Raw genomic sequence first — 17,972 nt, 5'->3', positions numbered from 1 at the left:
CACCTATTTAAACTTCCATAAACCGAGAACACTGTCTGTGGAGCAGTTAGACACATGTTTAGTCTGGCTGAGAACTGGGAAAATGATGCACACAATGATTTAAATTTGAAGGATGGTGGATACAGATACCTGTACCTCTGTGTGGAATATAAACATATAAACAATGCTAAATACGCTATATGTACTCTGAGGCTTAGTTTTACCAGAACTGTAATCCCACATGACCTATCCCAGCAGGGATGTGTTGAGTAGGTGATTATTTACTCTATGTAATATGTGTCTTTAGATGATTCCTGTTTGAAAGTTTGATGCTTCAAGATGATTCAAAGTAGTGGTGGGAGACCCCTTCTTTTATAGGTAAATGTCCCCAGATGATTGGACTAAATCTAGCCTGCTTTAGGGGTCATAACCCCACTCTTGACATGTGTTGAATTTGCCCTTATGATGTCATACCCAAAGTGGTGTGGAGGTGGAGGGGACAGCAAAGAGAAAGATGCAGAGAGAATCAAGATGGCAGACCCCTCAAAAAACAGTTTTTGCTCCTAGGCCAGTGTCCTGTGGAGTGGCTGTCTCAGGGGAAAGGGTGTTATCTGTCCTTACCAAAGAGAAGCACCCAACCAGGCTATCTTACTGCCAATAGGGCCAGGTACAGCCTGTCTGTGGAATACACATAACCCTTGCACATCAGAACTGGGCTCATAGGACTGACACATGTGCAATATCAATATGATGTGGCTGGGATAACACAGCGATTTTGGTCGCCATAACCTAAATCATGTTTGGCTTATATTTACAGTTTTATATTTTTTGTGTTTTAGTTTTATAGAAGTCAAAGGCTTGGACTGATGTCCATTCTAGAATGTCAATTTTAACATGATCCATCCAGTCAACAGCCGTGAGTAGGGCAGACCACTGAGCCAACAAAGTACCCAAGAAGGTCCTGTGTGGCAGCAGGCTGTCTCTTGCTTACATCCTCCCTCGTGCCTCCATAAGCCACTCTGTCAGCTGATTGCCATCACTACCCCATGTCACAGGGCTGAGCAAGCCCAGCACAGCAGAGTAGGACATTCAAACGTGCTCTGTGACTGTATGGGAGATCCATCCAGCCACCAACCTTGAGGAGGCCAGACCACTGAGCCTCAAGTGCCCCCAAGAACATCCTCTTTGGTGGCTGGCTGCCGCTTGCCTACCTACCTTTCCACGGTGAGACCTCAAGATCCTCCAGCCACTGATGGGCCACCCGCTCACATTTGACCAGCCCTCACAGCACAAGAATGGAAGGTCCTAGACATTCAACTTTTGGGCAGTCAGTCGGAGTAATACTGGCAAAAGAAATCACCTTTTAGCCTCTTCATCTGGTTAGCATTCCTCACTCTCATTGTCTAATCACTCTTAAGATACTGGGGAGTCCCAAAGTTTCTGGGGATCTGGAAGTACTTTACTCCCTGTGTTTACATGTTTTTACATGTTCATTACGGAATATTTTAGTGCCAAGTGTCTGTTTTCTGCCTGCTTGAACCTGCATGTGTTGTTAGCTTCCTTGCTATTCATTCTTGCCACTGCTAACCCTGGTTAAAGCAGGAGAGGCCCCATTCTACACTCCTGTACCTTTCAACATAATTCTATACACTTCTGCACCTGTCACTTCTGCTACCCCCAGAGGTTAAGACAAGCAACCCACCCCACCTGATCACTCCCCCACAAGCATGTGAAAGCCCCACCCAGCCTCAGTGTTTGCAAGTTGTACTGTGTGATGAAATTACCTCTGCCCCAAAGGAGTATAAGGATGTGTAATGGCTAAACCGCCTTATCCCAATCATAAAGGTGAAACAGGCACAGTTAAGTGATATATCTCATTTGCCTTTTGTGGAAGCATGGGCTGGGAAAAGGCTATACTCTCAAATTCACATATCTTGAGAGATGTGTGAATTTGATCTACTAGCAACAGTAACAGCAACGTACAACAATCCAAAATAAAGGAATGTCAAATCAAGGTACATTCAAAAACCTACCCCTTTAAAGAATACAGAAGGCAGAATGTAATGAAAGCACTCTGGATAAGTTGCAGGATGGAAAAAAGGCAATAAAGTATCACAATGATTGCAAAAGGTAATGTCTTGTGTTAGAAAAGGGATAAAAAGTGACCTAACCAGTCCCTGGGGCCCAAGGATCCACCAAGGTGACAGAAGTCAATAACACCTCCTCAGTGCTTGGTGGTGGAATTACAGGTGGAATTACCCTGCCACCAGGTGGGGAGTTTATCATAATCATATTGAATTAGGAATGGTGGTGTACATTTAAACGCAACCTCTGCACTGCAGTGACTTGGCTGTCACAGAAGCTGTCAAACAGGGCACCGTGACCTCTGAGCCTGCTCTGCGCCACTGGAGAGCAGGAGCTGCAGATCAGGGGACTGATTGAGCAGGGCACAGGTATAGGTTATGCTTTTGGCATGGATGTTACTGAAAGTGGGGTCTGATTATCAGGCCACTCTTTCCGAGATGGAATTGCTCACATCATTTGACTAATTAACAACAATCAAAGCATCCAGAGATTCTGCACCCTTGCCAGATGGCAGTTACTCACATACTGCTGCTGGCCCTCTGTTCCATCTGCCAAGGTGGTTCCATGGGCAGTAAAATTGAGGTTCCCTGCTCTCTCCCCAGTCAGGCCCCCTCAGTAATCACCACCACCTGAGTTGCTCCTGTTGGTGCTAGTCACCCGCTAGACATCCCCTGCAGAAACCACAACTAAAAGTGTGAAAATTAAAGCTCCAGAAAGTGTTGCTGTGCAGCCACTGTGGCAAGTTATTTGCGGATTGCCACATTAGCCCCGGTTCAGGAACAAGGATCACAGATCTACTTATGTTCTGAATACACATAGACACCTAGCTTACCAGCCTCGCCACTTTCTAACAGGTATCAACTTCTACTTTTTAAACAAGAGTGTGGTATCCCCTCTACTGAGGATGAACATGATTCAAATAACCTGTTCTATGGAATTTCTTGCACTCAGGATGGTCTACACCATGTTTTAGCTCGCTTCATCCTTCACAGAGGAAAAATACCCATTTGCATATTAGTCTGGTCCCATCCAAAAGGGGAGTCAAATACCAACATGCTATGGCAATTCTTCTCTGAACAAGAGTATCATCAGCAACCTCAGACATGTGTTTCAACCTTGTTGGGCCTCCTCAGTGAGGTGGAGTTGAGCCTCTCTAAGGCACAGTGATCAATGGCTCCACGTCTGGATTACCTTTGTTTATTTAGGGTGCAACTCCAAGTTTTACAAACTAAACAAGAGTGTAGGAGCCCCTCTATTGAGGATGAACATGGTTCAAATAACCTGTTCTATGGAATTTCTTCCACTCAGGAGGGTCTACAACCAGGTTTTAGCTCACTGCACCCTTCACAGAGGAGAAATGTCAATTTGCTTATCAGTCTGGTCCCACCCAACCTCTGCTTATATAGTAGGAAGAATGAGAAGCACTTTCATAGAGAAAGTCAGATAGATGGCAGAATAAAAATCAGTTTCTACAAAAGAGGTTCCATTATAATTCAGGTTAATGTCTCCTGCCAGACCCATTTCCTCTCAGAGATCAAACACACCATAAACTCATGAGGCAGATTCTCAGGTCCTAAACGTCATAACCATCAACGCACAACACATCCTTCCGACTCTCCACTACAGCACCATCCACACAGATAGCTCATGGGTATCAATATCACCAAGTCCACATGATCTACATGGATCCAGGTCAACCACATCCCACCTCCCATCTCATCAGCAGGCTTCACAATGGCACCTCAGTCCACTCCAAACCTGCCACCTTATTAATAATCCGCTGACCATGTGCTGTTATCACTAAATCAAAGATTCCACCCAGAACAAGACCCAAACTTGATATATCTCACTATAATTAATGCAAGGTCATCAGTCTAGAATACACCAAATATGAATTACCTAAAGTCCTCATACTACTTGGAAATCCTGGGCATCACAGAGTCCTGGTTCCAAGAAAACATCACTAACTTTTCGGGACACCATCATAGCTGCCACAGAAGACAGTTCACAAACAGAGGCAAATAAAGGACCTCATCATTTGCCAATGAATCCCTTACAAAGTGTGCCAGTGTAATACCCGGGATTCCTTTGAACATTTATGGGTCAGGTTTCACCCAGATCCTCAACCGACCATTTCCATACTGTCTACTTACTGGCCCCAAGGATATGACAAAAATGTCCTGGGGAATGTTTTGAGCCTATAGACATGGTGCTGGAGATATTGCAGAAAACTGTCACCCAAGGCAACTTCAATATTTGGGTCATTGACCACACCAGTAAGGCTGCTAGTGAGTTCCAAGTGGGTATGAAAATCACTAGCTTCTTACCGGTTATATAGGAACACACCTACAGAGGTAGACATACTCTTGACTTCATTTTGGTCTGAAGCCATACATCTTCCCAATATCGTGGTAAAACCACTTCATCATTACCAGCTCAAATCACAATGCCCAAGACTCTAGAAACACCAGGAACACCTCAACACTGCTATAAAAGACCTCTTTTAGACCACTAAACATTGACAAACTATCTTTTCAAAAATGATCAAGATCCTATCAGTAGCAACACATCACCCTTACCAGAAAAGATTCTGAAAATCATCCAGTAAGAGATTCACAATGGCACTAGTCCAGATAGAACCAGATATAAAAAAACACCTAAAATCACCAATGAAACGCTACAAAAAAAGGTTTGATAGCACCCTAACCACCCAGTAGAAAAAGGGCCACATACCTGAGAGAATACGGTGTAAACCATAATTAGAGGAGGACACTTTGACCAGTGTGAGAAACGTGACAGTATTCTCCCACCCACTCCCTTGGGATCTTCCATTCCGGTGGCCAGCGAAGGGTCATTGCTTTTGGATCCCGACCCTGGGTGTGGACAAGCAAGTCAGGATCACCTGAGTGGAGGGTCACGAGGGGTTGGGAGGAGAATACGCAAGGGTGAGACATCGTATTTCCCGAATCCCAAAACCACCCCAACCTACTCTCCCTCATATATGGGATATTTTCAATCTACCCTCCCCATTTCCAACACATACTGAGACAAGGAAGAGACAACTAAGATCAGTAAAGATTACCCATAGGAATAACATGGGGAAATGATGAGCGAGTAGGAGAGCAAGCAGAAGAGCGAGTTGGGAGCGAGTTCCATTTATTTATTTATATAGTGCACATACAACCCTGGGGCATTGAGGCGCTGTTACAGTTGCAAGTCAAGTAGTGGAGTTATGCCAAACAATCACGATGAGTCATGTAACAGGCATGTAATAAGTACATTTACAAAATGTGAACAGTTGCATTACATAGAGGACAATGTCATACATGATAACATACACTATGGTGGTGTTGTGGGGTTATACATCTGGAGTTGCATCAATGTCCTTGAGTTTCTTGGGATTCCCTTCCCCAAGATTTAACTTGTTCACTTTACTTTTCTTAATAGGCCTCTTAGGGTTCCCTTTCCAAGCTCAGGCCTCTTTCAGCTTTCAAAAGAAAACACCATGTATCACAGTTCCTTTTTGGTTTCACAGGGCGCCTTTCTTCAAGTGTAAACCCCTCTAGTTCCAAACACCAATTCAGCAGGTCCGGCTATGCCTTTACCTAATCTCTCTTACGCATCATTCTCTCATGGGGTAGAATCAGAGGCTTCCGAAAAATGCCAGGCTCTTTGCATTTCTTCTGCGCTACCATTGTGACCCTTTTGCCCCTCTCCTGATTTCTTATTCCTTACACTTTTTATCTTCCTGTGTTTCCTGCACCAACTTCATGCATTAGTTTCTTTTTACCAGGGACACTTGCACTGTCCTTTAATCCTCCTCTTGGTCGTGCCTCTTGTACGCTTCTGCAGGGGTTTCGGGACCCTTCTCCACTTTCTTTTGCTTTTGTGCCTCTTGCACCTTTTCCGTGGGCTTCTGGCCCCCTTTACACTTTTGCTTCCATTTCCAACTTTGTTTCACTTAGTACTTCACACACACGCATCTCTCTAGTTTTGCGCTGACACTGTTACTTTCACATCGTTGAAGTCTTCCCTTTAACTTCACTCGAATACTTAAACAATGTGGTCCTCTTTCTTTCGTGTTTCACATGCCACTTTGTATCATGCTCTTCACAACCCGGCTCTGCAATACTTTCCGACTCACCGGGCTAACTTCTGCGTGTCGGCTTCCCAATGGTTCTTTGTTCCGAGTTCAGGGTGTCACCGCCTGCCCCTCGGACACTCCTGGGCTGTCTCACCTGCTCTTTGGACCAAGCACTTGCAGCTGCTACAGGAGACCAGCACGCCCCTCATCTCCCATACGCAGACCCTCTTGGGCAGTGGTGGCTGGCACATGGGGCTGGAGGGGCGGAGCCCCACCAACAATGTGACAACCTCACCATGTCCACGAGTAACAGCAAAATCCTGTTACTCATGAAAATGATGGGGTCTGCACTGAATGTGCGGCGGGGAGTGCTGAAATCAGCCATCCCTGCTGCACATGCACACTGTAGGCCCTCCCGGGCCAGCAGTGAAACACGATAAACTTGACTGAAAAGGATGCCTGGTTAAGAAAGCAACGCCCCCATGGCATCCTTATCTTCACCCAGCCCCCTGTCTTGTCCCTCAAACAGACTAGGGTGGGGTTAGACTTTGCAGACCCCACCCCAAACTATGTAAGAGATATGACAGGGGTCGGGAGATGAGGGAGGGTCAGGTGTCTCAGTACCAGCCTCTGAGCATCGACCCTCCTCTTGAAACACCATTTTTCCCTTTTAATAAGACATCCTATCACATTTCTGTACAGCGTGAGGGCAAGCATAGATTTAGACACAGACATACTTTTATTTTGGACTATTAGACAACAACGGCCATTAGAAACATAAATTAAGGGAGCCAGTCAACCATTTAGCGTTCGGGTCAGTCAGGCATTCCACCAACCCAGGAACCTTAGTAAATAAAGGTTTTAAAACAAATTCATTTGAGTGTGTCCCTCTTGATACCATGCCTGTCTCACACCAGCCACTGACACCAACTGAAATACCAAGGTGCCAATGACAGGAATAAGATAAAGGCGTCCAGTCTAACACGAAGGCCTCAAGACTACCCCTGACTCATCCCAAGGCATCACAAATGAAATAGTTACATTCTTTACAAGAAAGATCTGGGACATGGAGAATTTCATCCTCCCCCCGGGATGAAATGGGGAGTTGCAGCCAGCTTCATAGTATTCCAACCTCTCTCCCATGAGACCATAATCATAATCAAGACTGCCAGCAAAATAAAAGCCTCAGGCACCCTTCAATATCCCTACACAGATACTGTCTTCAACCAACACGTGATCATTTTGGCGCCGCCATTGCTTCCCTAAATATTGTCTATTTTAGTGTAGCAATTATTTCAAAGATGCCAGTATATAAACTGCACAGATTGATTAATAATATATACAATATTTTTCTGATTAAAGGTTTAATAATTAACACTGATAAGAAACACTTTATGCCATTCTAATCTAAGTGAACAATTAGGCTGAATGTATTACTCCAAATTACTAGGATAAAGTGTGTTTAATTGGTTTTACTATTTGGGGGAGCATTTTAACAAAGAAACATTGGTGCTGTCAGGCCTCATTACGACCCCGGCGCTAATGGGTTAACGGCGCTGTAAAAGGCTGCGGCTCCGTTAACCTATTAGCGCCTAATTACGAGGTCCCTTTGCGGGACCCGACCTTAACGGCTGGTGTAGACCAGCCGTTAAAAGTAGGGACCCGCAAAGGGACCTTGGTGCTAATTACGGTGCTGCAATTTGCGGCACCATACTTAGCGCCTTCCCCATTCCCATTGAGCCCTATGGGGCAAAAATGGGAATGGGGAAGGGCCATGGAGGAAGGGGGATAACCGCCCCGCCAACCTTGTAATGGGGTGGGAATTCCCCCTTTCTCCATGGCGGAGTCGGTAATTTACCGGCATGGACCATGGTGCTAATAGCACCATGGTCTTCCGCCAGGGTCGTAATGAAGCCCAAAGTGATTTGATTATCTCTAGGAATGGTGTGACCACAATTGCATTCTGTGAAATACCAGAAGTAAGACTCGGACTAGAGGAAATGGTTCGACAACAGACTTTTAAAAAATAAAATAACATGCCTCACTATCCCTATTGTGAAAAGGGGATCCCTTCCTAACAAATACAAACTAAGATGCTCATCTGGATGTCAAATAACTAAACATGAGTCCTCCATCCTAACCTGTCATACTAACTGGCCGTTCCACTAGATAAAAGGGAAACAAATATGAGAGAATTTTTTTTCCACAGTGGAAGTCGTCAATGCCTCCTAGCTGACCCCCTCTACTGCAGACAATTTTCATAAACAGATTTCCATCCTTGGGCTGGGTCACCACAGTGGCGTCAACAACAAAAAAATCAAAGTTTCAAAATCTGTCTCAATTCCTCTGGTTACAAAGTCATTCAGTTCATGAAAGGTTTTCAAGTCTTCAAAAAGGATAACTCAGTTAAACAAAGGTTTCTTGCCTTCAGTATGGGTTTCGGTCATTGTGTTCCTCGGGACACCTCATCCCTTGTGTGGTTTAATCACGGAATCTCTATCCCCTGGGCTTCCCTTGTCTATCTCTGGCATGATTTGTATCCCTTTTTCCTTATTGGAGCTTTCAATATGCCTCTCTAGTCTTTCAGCGTTCTTAGTCGTTTTCTTATCCCTCTGAACACTTTGGTCCTTGCTCAGGTTGCTCACAGACTCACTAGCTGGCGAATCCTACACTGTTCAACCACCCACCTCCCTTCTTCCTGTGTGATTGTGTACCTAGTCTCCCTCTCCATGCTTCAGCCCGGGAGGGTCAGTGATTCCGGTTTCCGCGGTGTTCGTCTCTGCATGCTGCATTACTGCTTCCTGCTCTGGTAGCCTTCTCGGGGCCTCGGCGAGGCCGGTTGTTCTTGCTCTATCTCTGTGTGTCACTCTGTACAGGAGTTTAAGAGCCTTCGCCCCGGTCGTGCTTGGATTCGGTGACGTTTTACAGGCCCCGGGCCCACCACATCCTCTCCGTAGTCCTGCCTCCAAGCAGCATTCCTTCCACGCTCCATTTGCAGAATCTACTCTGCTTGTCTCCTCCACTGATGTTCGGATCTGTGTCAGGTAATCCCCTCTCCAACAAAGGAATGCAGTGTTATTAAAGGAGTCCCTGCTACGAGAGGTAAGGTGATTCTGATTATAAGATGTCGAGACTGAGGAGGATTCAGCAGTCGTGTCAGAAAAACAAAAAGGCCTTAGGATTGTTACAATTTATTTGGCCCCCATATAGGTGCGAGTATTGTCTTTAACAGAGATCTCACTTTATCTTGGGAGTTCTTATCCCATTAAGGGAGTAACTTCTAGTGAGGTCCCACTGGCCCTTACCCCGGTAAAGGGTCTTGTGGATTGGGCTCACCTCCCCACCCTCAATGAGGGTGGTTCCCCCTTGCGGAAAAGGGGCACATTTCCCAAATTTGTCACAATTCTCAAAATACTTTGGTAGCTGCACTATCGCTCCTGCTTTGGAAGAATATCAGGCCCAGGCTGCTTTGCCTACCCTTTATAGTACTGAAATCCAAGGCAGGTTTAATATTCCCTGTTTAGTCGCTATGGAAAATAAATTGTTAAAATGATTTCTGGGCCTTTCTTTAAGCACTCGAAATATCCCATTACGTTTGGATGTGGGTTGTAAGCCTACTGGACTCTAGGTCCATTTGGGAACCCCTTTTATGAGCAAGGTGTGAAGCTGACCTGCCCTCATAAAATATAGGGAAGCACTGAAAGATTCTGTCTACTCCCATGGTGCACCTGCATCATCATGGTTTAGGGGCATATAGGATATGAGATATAGACATATGTTGCAATATATATGGCATGGTTGTACCTTGATCAATGCCCACACTAAATGTTAATGTTAAAGGTATTTATATCGCACACCGTCACCAACAGAGTGGGTCCCCAGGCGCTCACTAGGAATTGCTAAAACTGCATTTAAGGAATAATCTTCAGCTTTGTACTTGGCCCATGCTGGACGGACAGTCTTACAGGAGCCTATCTGCAAAAAATGACAATTGTTTTGATAGCTATCTTGATCAAAATTAAACTCTTTATGTAAAAATATTGTTTTTCAAATTGCATTTACGAATGCTTCACTTGTCAGTTTGTATTCCCCATTGGAGAGTCAGCCTTTCTGACTGTTGTTTCCACTGTCAGGTATCAACAGAGAATGTTGTCTATTTTCTGTTCCTGTATCCTTTTTATGTTCATGTTAGTAAAACCTATTTTAAGATCATGTAATAACTCGACAAATGGATTACACGTCCCTGCAGTTCCACCAACTGAGATGTACATATCTTTGTATTGTTTGCTAGCAGCGTGAAGATTTAGGAAATCATGTTTAAAGTGTTGTTATGCTGATTGTTGCATACATTTAATGGTTCTGCAAGCCTCCATCTATATATCTTTTATATGATTTTATAGATGACTAGCAAAAAGTATCCATTCTATGAACGGGTTCTATAGACAGACATGATAACACACTCATCATCAATTGTTGAAAATCAATGATCCTGTAGGTCGATGTTCCGATTTACTTATCACTTCATGTGCTGTGAACCCTGAAGTAAACTGCACTGAGAATGGGTGCGTGTGGGTGGCTGACATACCCTGAAGCAGACGTTGGGTGAGGGGAGAGTTGGTGTGCTGCTGCATACTGGGACGTTCTGTGCTCTCTCTCCACCTGTTGCATCACACTGGTGTGGTGCATTTTATTGTGGTGCATTGTGGTGCAAATATCTCAGATACCGTGCATCCTAGAGCCTTGAAACGTGGGTTTTCAGGTCCCATAGCGACCTTGAGTTCTGTTCATCATATCAAGACCGGTCCTTCTACAACCACATTGATGTTTCGCCGAATTCAGGCAACCGTCTCATGTGTGAAGGTGCTGAAATCCAGGGAGAGGGGTAGGGTGTCCAAATGTCAGGTAGACAGTAATGCCCAGAGGGTGCTAACAGGTAACTATGCAACATTTGGTGCAGACTGGTGAAACGGTGTGGAATTGTATAAGGAACAACACTTTGCCAAGCCAAAAACCCACAAACAAATGTTTACTTTTGTTGAAGTCCGGGGAAAGGGGTGAGGTGTCCAAATGACATGTAGCCAGTAATGTCCGGAGGGTCCGAACAGGTAACTAACTATGCAACATTTGGTGCAGATTGGTGAAATGGTGTGGAATTGTATAAGGAACAACGCTTCGCCAAGCCACAAAGCCACACATTTTGACTTTTATTAAAATAGATATTATATTAGCAAACACACTAACACTTTAGTACTTTGTGAAGTTTTAATCGGATATATCTCAGTACAATCCTTTTGTATGGATTTGTATCTGTATATATGATGGATTATGTTTTAAAGTGTTTTATCCTATATCTTTTTAGTTTGTGTATTGTGGTTTACGAGTATTTTTTTCTTAGACTGAACAGAATTGATTGATTGTAATGTGTTCTTTTTAATGGATGTTTTCCGACATATTTGAAAAAAGCTAGAACTACCCCATCCCAAAAAAAGTGATTCATCCAGCAAACTTATGACCCATCACACACCACTAAAGCGAAAATAATGGAAAAAATGGTGCCCAATCAGATCTGACAATATTGAGAAAACGCCAAACTTCTTCAAGGTTTCTAAATTAGTTTCAGACCATCAAGAGGCACAACTAAACTGGAGAACATCAGAGGGTGACTACTTCGGGCCATTGGCACTAACCCCGCTTTGATTCTGTTTGATCTATCAGCAGCCTGTCTCAGTGGTTCACGACATATTGCTACACCCCTTACAAGTGCACTTCATAATTCCAGGCCTTGCTTTAAACCGACTGAAATCCTTATTGCATATTACTCTTTCTGGGTCAAGGCTATCCACTTCCTGTGTCCAAACCTTGTTCATGACATTGCAGCCTCCCACAAGAATTGGTATTATCCCCATGGCTTTTTAATGCCTATGCCCGTCTCTAAGACACTTTTCAGTGCCCACACTACTGTAATGCAGATGGCATACAGTTGCTCATGTCTGACCCAAACCAGCTTCACACTGCCTGACACAACATTAACTGCATTTTTTAAAGGATGCCAGAGAGGAGTCTGTGATTAGACATGCATAAAATGGAAGCAATCCCATCAGCCAACAAGGATCATGCAAATCTTCTATAACCCTGGTCCCATGCTCTAGGCAAGCTTTTTACTCCTACCCCACAGGCTAGGAATCTGTAAGTCGTATTCAACACCAGCCTGTCCTTCCAAACCCAAGTGAACTCCATGAGCTGGACAGTCAATTTCCAAATCAACCTTCTATGAAATATCACGCATCTATTGGAATTCGCCCAAAGAACAGAACTTGTTAAAGCCCTTGTCTAACCCCACTCAGATTATTTCAATAGCACACCAGTTGGGGCACCAGTTGGGGCACCAATGTATCTCATATCAAGAAACCTTGATCCAGAACCGGACAGCGTAATCTGCAAGTTAAACAGGCAGGACCATATCTCCCCATGTTTTGACCACACTCTAACTTTTACTTCCGTTACCTTGAGGTCAACCAATCCATTGCTTCTCTGCAGTACAAGATTAAGACATAGGCTAATTTCCAGAGCTGCAGATCAATGGAATAACCCTATGCTTGGTCGACGAAAGCAACAGATCGAGCAATTATGCAAAATAAACGTCTAGATCTGCTTGCTAGGTAAAGCCGCCTACTTGTTACAAGAGAGGCAGACTTCCCAACTCAGTTCCATGTGTGCCCCTCTGATAGACAGTATTGTTAGTTATGCCTTATTGTATTGCGCACAATATACCTGAAGAACATCCAAGAGTGTGGGTTGCATTTGGTATAATGTAACTGTTTGTTATAACCCCTTGCGTTCCTTCCCCCAATAATGCCTGCTCACAGTTCAGCACAGTTCAAAGCTCCCAAAAAATAAAACACACAAATCAATTCTTTCTGTATAATGATTCCAAACTTACCTTTTTATTTTCTTTATCTGTGCTGGGATTATTGGTTATTTTATACTGATGAAGATCAATAATTTCCTTCATTTCATAGTTATCACCTCTCCGTTTACATACAATTACAGCTTGGTCAAACAAGAAAATATGTCTGAAAGAATCAATGTAGAGGTGGTTATAAAACTGTGAAGTCATATTTTAAAGTATTCTAACAAGACACATCCTCTGAAATGCTTTGCCTCCATTCATCTCTTTTAGCTTTGTTATCCTCGCCAGTGTCATAAAAATGTAAACACCATGTGTAAATGTAACTGATTATCTCGATTTCAAGAGTACATATAATGCATGCATAATTAATTATTTTTCATTAAGATGTGGGGGCTAATAGAATAGGCAGCCATGTTAAGCAAGCACGCACAACACATCATGGTATCGTTGGTGCTCACCTATCTTGTCGTGTGCGCTTGTCCACGGAACTGATCCTGATCTCACCATCCACTTTTGGTCTGCCGTATGACAGGAGAGACTGGTTCTAAACAGAATGAGAGCTACTTTAAGAGAAGAAAGGCACCCAGTATTTTGGGAACAGAGATTTCAGGAATCGGCGGGTGATAGCATAAGATGTACTTTGCACATTATGGGGGCCCTTCACAAATTGAGAGCATCACACACTTTGGATTTGTAATGTCCACACAAGGAAAATGAATCCGATTCACAAAGGAAAACCGAGTTCAATTTGCTCACATTTCCCTGAATCTTCATGAGTTACAGTCACATAGAGGAATAAAAAGGTTTGGGCCGTTAGCTCTTCTATTTCTTTTTCTGAATCATGTGCATTTTTCCAATGTTCAAGTAGCCCATTCTTATGTGGATGTAAGCATTTGCGGAGCCAGGGCAGTTAGGGGGCTAGTCACTGACAGCTCTGGGCTCCTCATTGCTCATTATATCACCCCACCTTTCACAGGGCTGGAGATCACCTCACTAGGACAAAGCATCACCTTTTTGCTTTAATTCAAGTTTAAAAAGTGCAGGCACAATGGAGTGTGTGGCACTACATGGATGCAGGCCCCCAGGTTACTAATCAGCCAGGTTGAGATAAACCGGCACCCAGAACACCCCGTGCATTCATGTCCTCCCGTAGCACACCTTCACAGCCTGAATTATTGCCTGCCTGCTCCCTCCTCGCCCAAAGATAAGACTCGGCACTGCAGAAGAAGTTTTAATAAAAGTCAGACCCTCTAGGATATTGTGGTAGGAAATTAATGTTGCCGCATAAATGTAAATTTGCAGCACAACATTGTATTTCTTGCAGCATTTTTGCAGCACATTTTCTGACTGGGGGGTGAGAGATTGGCACATGCAGGAAAGAGGCAGTGTGCAAGGCAATATTTTAAAAGGGTCTGAAAAGTATTTGTCCTGTATGCATATGATGCACCTGCATGTTTGAATGTAGTGAATTCAGTGTGCATTTGTGTATATGTACAAGAGTGAGCGAGTCTGTACACATATCTAACGGCGTGTTAATGTCAGAGTGTTTGTGAGTGAGTGAGTGTCTTTATGATGGAGTGCAGGGGTCACTGATTATGTTTGTGCATGAATGCAATGCGTGCATGTGTTTGTATGGAAGTGGAGAGGCAGTCACACTGATGTTAACTATTGTGGACTCAGCTTCATAGGAGTTATTTATTGTTATCATATTGGCATATATCAATTTTGGCTGCAGTTTCATCATGCAAGTAATTCACAGTGACCACTTCTCACATAGATAGATTGTAGCCACAGCTTCATGCAAGTGATTTACAGTGACCATTACTGGCCTAGATAGATTGTAGTCACAGCTTCATGCAAGTGATTTACAGTGACCATTACTGGAATATATAGATTGTGGCCAGAGCTTTATGCAAGTTATTCACAGTGCCCATTACTGTCATAGATAGAATGTGGTAGCAGATTCATCACATAGCTATAAAATGCTCCTGTGCACTGTTGATGACATGGCATTTACTGAATTTGTTGCATATGTTCTCCTAGAGAACTAATTCTAATTGTATGGCATTTTTTTGATTTGATTTGATTATTGAAAAGACACTTTTCCATTTTTGTAATAAAGTGGTGAATGGTTGTGTTCCTGGTGGAAGGTACTTGCACTACAACATGATGTATATAAAAAAGAACCTACAAATGGTCAGTCCAAGGCAATGACAATGACTTATCCTCCAAAATACTGATGTTGGCTATTAAATAAAATATCTGATCATAACTATGACTACTTTTATATGTTGGCTGCTGGATGAGCTTAGTGACACCAAAGTGAATTCTTGGAGCACAGACATTTGATGGCTCCCCCACACAGATGTTGAGGTCACCTAGCAGGCAGGCGTGGAAGAAGAGGAATGCGAGGTGAAGATCAACGACTTTCATAGGGAACCTCTTGGATTTTGGTGGATGAAGACAATATCTAACAGAAGCAAGAAGGTGGTGTCTCTTACAACAGTATTCTCACATTCTGGACTAGAGAATGCCTATCAAGGGACAGTTTTAGGTAGCAATGATCCCATTCATTTATGCAATTTTTCCATCAGAGAAAACATATTTGTAAGCAAATATGGATTTCAAGATGCAGTGATAAATCAAATTAGAACATTAATAATGATGCTAGAGTTCGAAGATTTACTTCTGATTTAATAATGATTTTTGAGAACTTTTTACACTGGAGTATTTTATACTTTTCTGTGAAACTGGACGCTTGGTGTTATTTCGGTAAATGTACTAATGCTACGTATCATGTATAATCTATTTTACTTATGGCAAGCATTTCATTATATTCTCTTCAATAACATATTTTGTGTACATTTGCATGATAACCATAACAAAAATAAATTTAAAAAAAACAATAATCGTGTCACATTTCGCCCACCCTGTGTTTTGGCACAGCATGTTATAACTGGGTGGAAGATATGAAAGGCAGGAATTGGAAGAGTCTGAACAAAAGAGCTGGGTAATGGAAAGGATGTAGCTGTGTCATATGTTCTTAGCATTGTTCAATTCTCATCGAGATTTCAACCCATTTACTGCCCTGTGGCCGTATATAAACATCCTAATTTTCAAAGGAAAACATTGAAGGCCTAGCAGTGGAAGGGTTAAAAGTCCTCCTCTGTGGGTAGACATACTTAGTGGTGATGCTTAAGAGGTGTCTTCTGGCAGTGCAGTTATATACGGAGTTGGGGTAGTACCCAGTGAATGAGGACGAGCAGCAAGCCCTTTAAGCAAGGTGGAAGTTAATGGTTGGTTCCATGAATTGGGATTGGTAGGATTTTGTGTTTTCAATTCTAATGTTGGTTGGCTCTGCAGTTGGCAAGATAATTATAAGGAAATGTCATCTATTTTTAAAGGTTTTGCTTGAAGGGGCTTATCAAGACCAGTGTTGAGGATGCTGCTGGGTGATCGCTCCGTAGTTGCTGTGCATCAATTCTGTGTAGCTATTGCGTGGCCTGACCAGAGGATGTGATGCTTCAGAATTTGGGACTTGATACTGTTTGTTTGAAGGATGCAACTATGTTGTTGGATGCAATAAAGCTGTTGGTATTGTGGGCTCCATTGACCCACTGAACTGAATTCCTCCCATCCATAACAAAGCTGCATTTCAGCAGAAACAGCAAATTGGCTGTGCTGGCTCCTGTGCGCATCAAGGCCTCAAAACTGTGTTTTGCAGCAACAAAAAGATGGCTGCACCATCTTGCCAAGCACATATTGGGCAGGATGGGACAAGGGGGCACATTGAGGAAGCCTGCCATTGTGTTCTTACATATACAAAAGAAAGAGTGAAAAAGCAGCACTGTTTTGCTGCCAGCCGAAAGTTCCATGGAAAAAGGGAATTATTCACATTTAAAAATGATGCCGCTCTGATGCTCTTTTCCTCTGATTCCTTATCACAACATGTTATAAATAAGACCCTGCTATGCTTATCCACATTCACATTGCGCTCCAGCGGACAAGCATGACTTCTGAATGAAAGTCCATGTCAAACCAAATCTGAGAAAAATACACAAAAGCTTTATTTCAGCAGCACGGAAAAGCACTTAACTTTTGATACCAAGCGTCAAAATCACTGTTTGAAAAGAGATCATAGCATTCTGTACACATGTCAATTTCATGGAGACCTTTGCCTTGTAAGGACTGTTGTGTAAAACAAGCTGGCTACAGCTACATAACCACAATGGAAAGGCAGATCCAAAAACCGAATTTATAAAAAGATATGCCAGCTTTCAACCCATGTGTTAAAATGGGCTTGTGCAAACTAAAGAAAAAAATGCCTGTTTTAAAAAGTAAAATGTTGAATGAAAGCTTGTCTGTGCCTAGCAATGTGAAGGGGTTGGCTGCTGGGAAATGCATATGGGCTGTTTATTCAACAGGCTTGTTTTTCTTTTATTCAGGACCAAATAAAAGAAAATAAAGGTTTTAAACTGCTTTGGCTAGATTTTGCAAGCTTCCAAAAACAGGTTATTCCAGTTGGCAGAGCTAAGGCTTCCCTAAAGAAAGGTATCCACCATAAACTCTCAGTAGATACTAACACCTCTGTGATAATTACTAGGTTGGACAGAATCTGGTCTGGACTGAGCCCTCTGACAATGGAACTTCCAGGACAAGGACATGTGAAAAGAAAGTCACACTTCCTCATGATTTCTAAAGGAAGCTTCAAAGGAAATTTCTGTGACAACCTGGGGTGAGGGGCTAGACTTGGAAAGGCATGCCCATACATGGAGAACAATACTGGAATTTGTTTCCAAAGACTATTTATTAATAAAAATGTAAAGACTTTTATCTCTGCAGCAGGGCTTTGTGAACATGTGAAAATCTTGCAGTTTAAAAGTGATTTTGTGGTTTATAATGTGTGACATTGTA

The 17,972-nt window shown here is 43.0% G+C and overlaps 1 protein-coding gene across 3 annotated transcripts in view; it reads right to left on the bottom strand.

The window, feature by feature from the left end:
* VAV3 (vav guanine nucleotide exchange factor 3) overlaps nucleotides 1-17,972 on the bottom strand; it is a 1,781,337-nt gene that overhangs the window by 933,081 nt on the left and 830,284 nt on the right. For all 3 annotated transcript variants that reach the window (XM_069641873.1, XM_069641875.1, XM_069641874.1), the window contains exons 13-14: nucleotides 13,517-13,602; nucleotides 13,089-13,221 (exon numbers count right to left, since the gene is read on the bottom strand). In XM_069641873.1, coding sequence (XP_069497974.1) covers nucleotides 13,089-13,221; nucleotides 13,517-13,602 — 219 coding nt within the window. The remainder of the gene's footprint in view (nucleotides 1-13,088; nucleotides 13,222-13,516; nucleotides 13,603-17,972) is intronic.

Source organism: Ambystoma mexicanum, chromosome 1q, assembly GCF_040938575.1.
Source record: "Ambystoma mexicanum isolate Mex_15411 chromosome 1q, UKY_AmexF1_1, whole genome shotgun sequence".
Classification (NCBI taxonomy): Eukaryota; Metazoa; Chordata; class Amphibia; order Caudata; family Ambystomatidae; genus Ambystoma; species Ambystoma mexicanum.
Note: the sequence above shows the minus strand (reverse complement) of the source record. Positions and strands in the feature narration are given on the sequence as shown.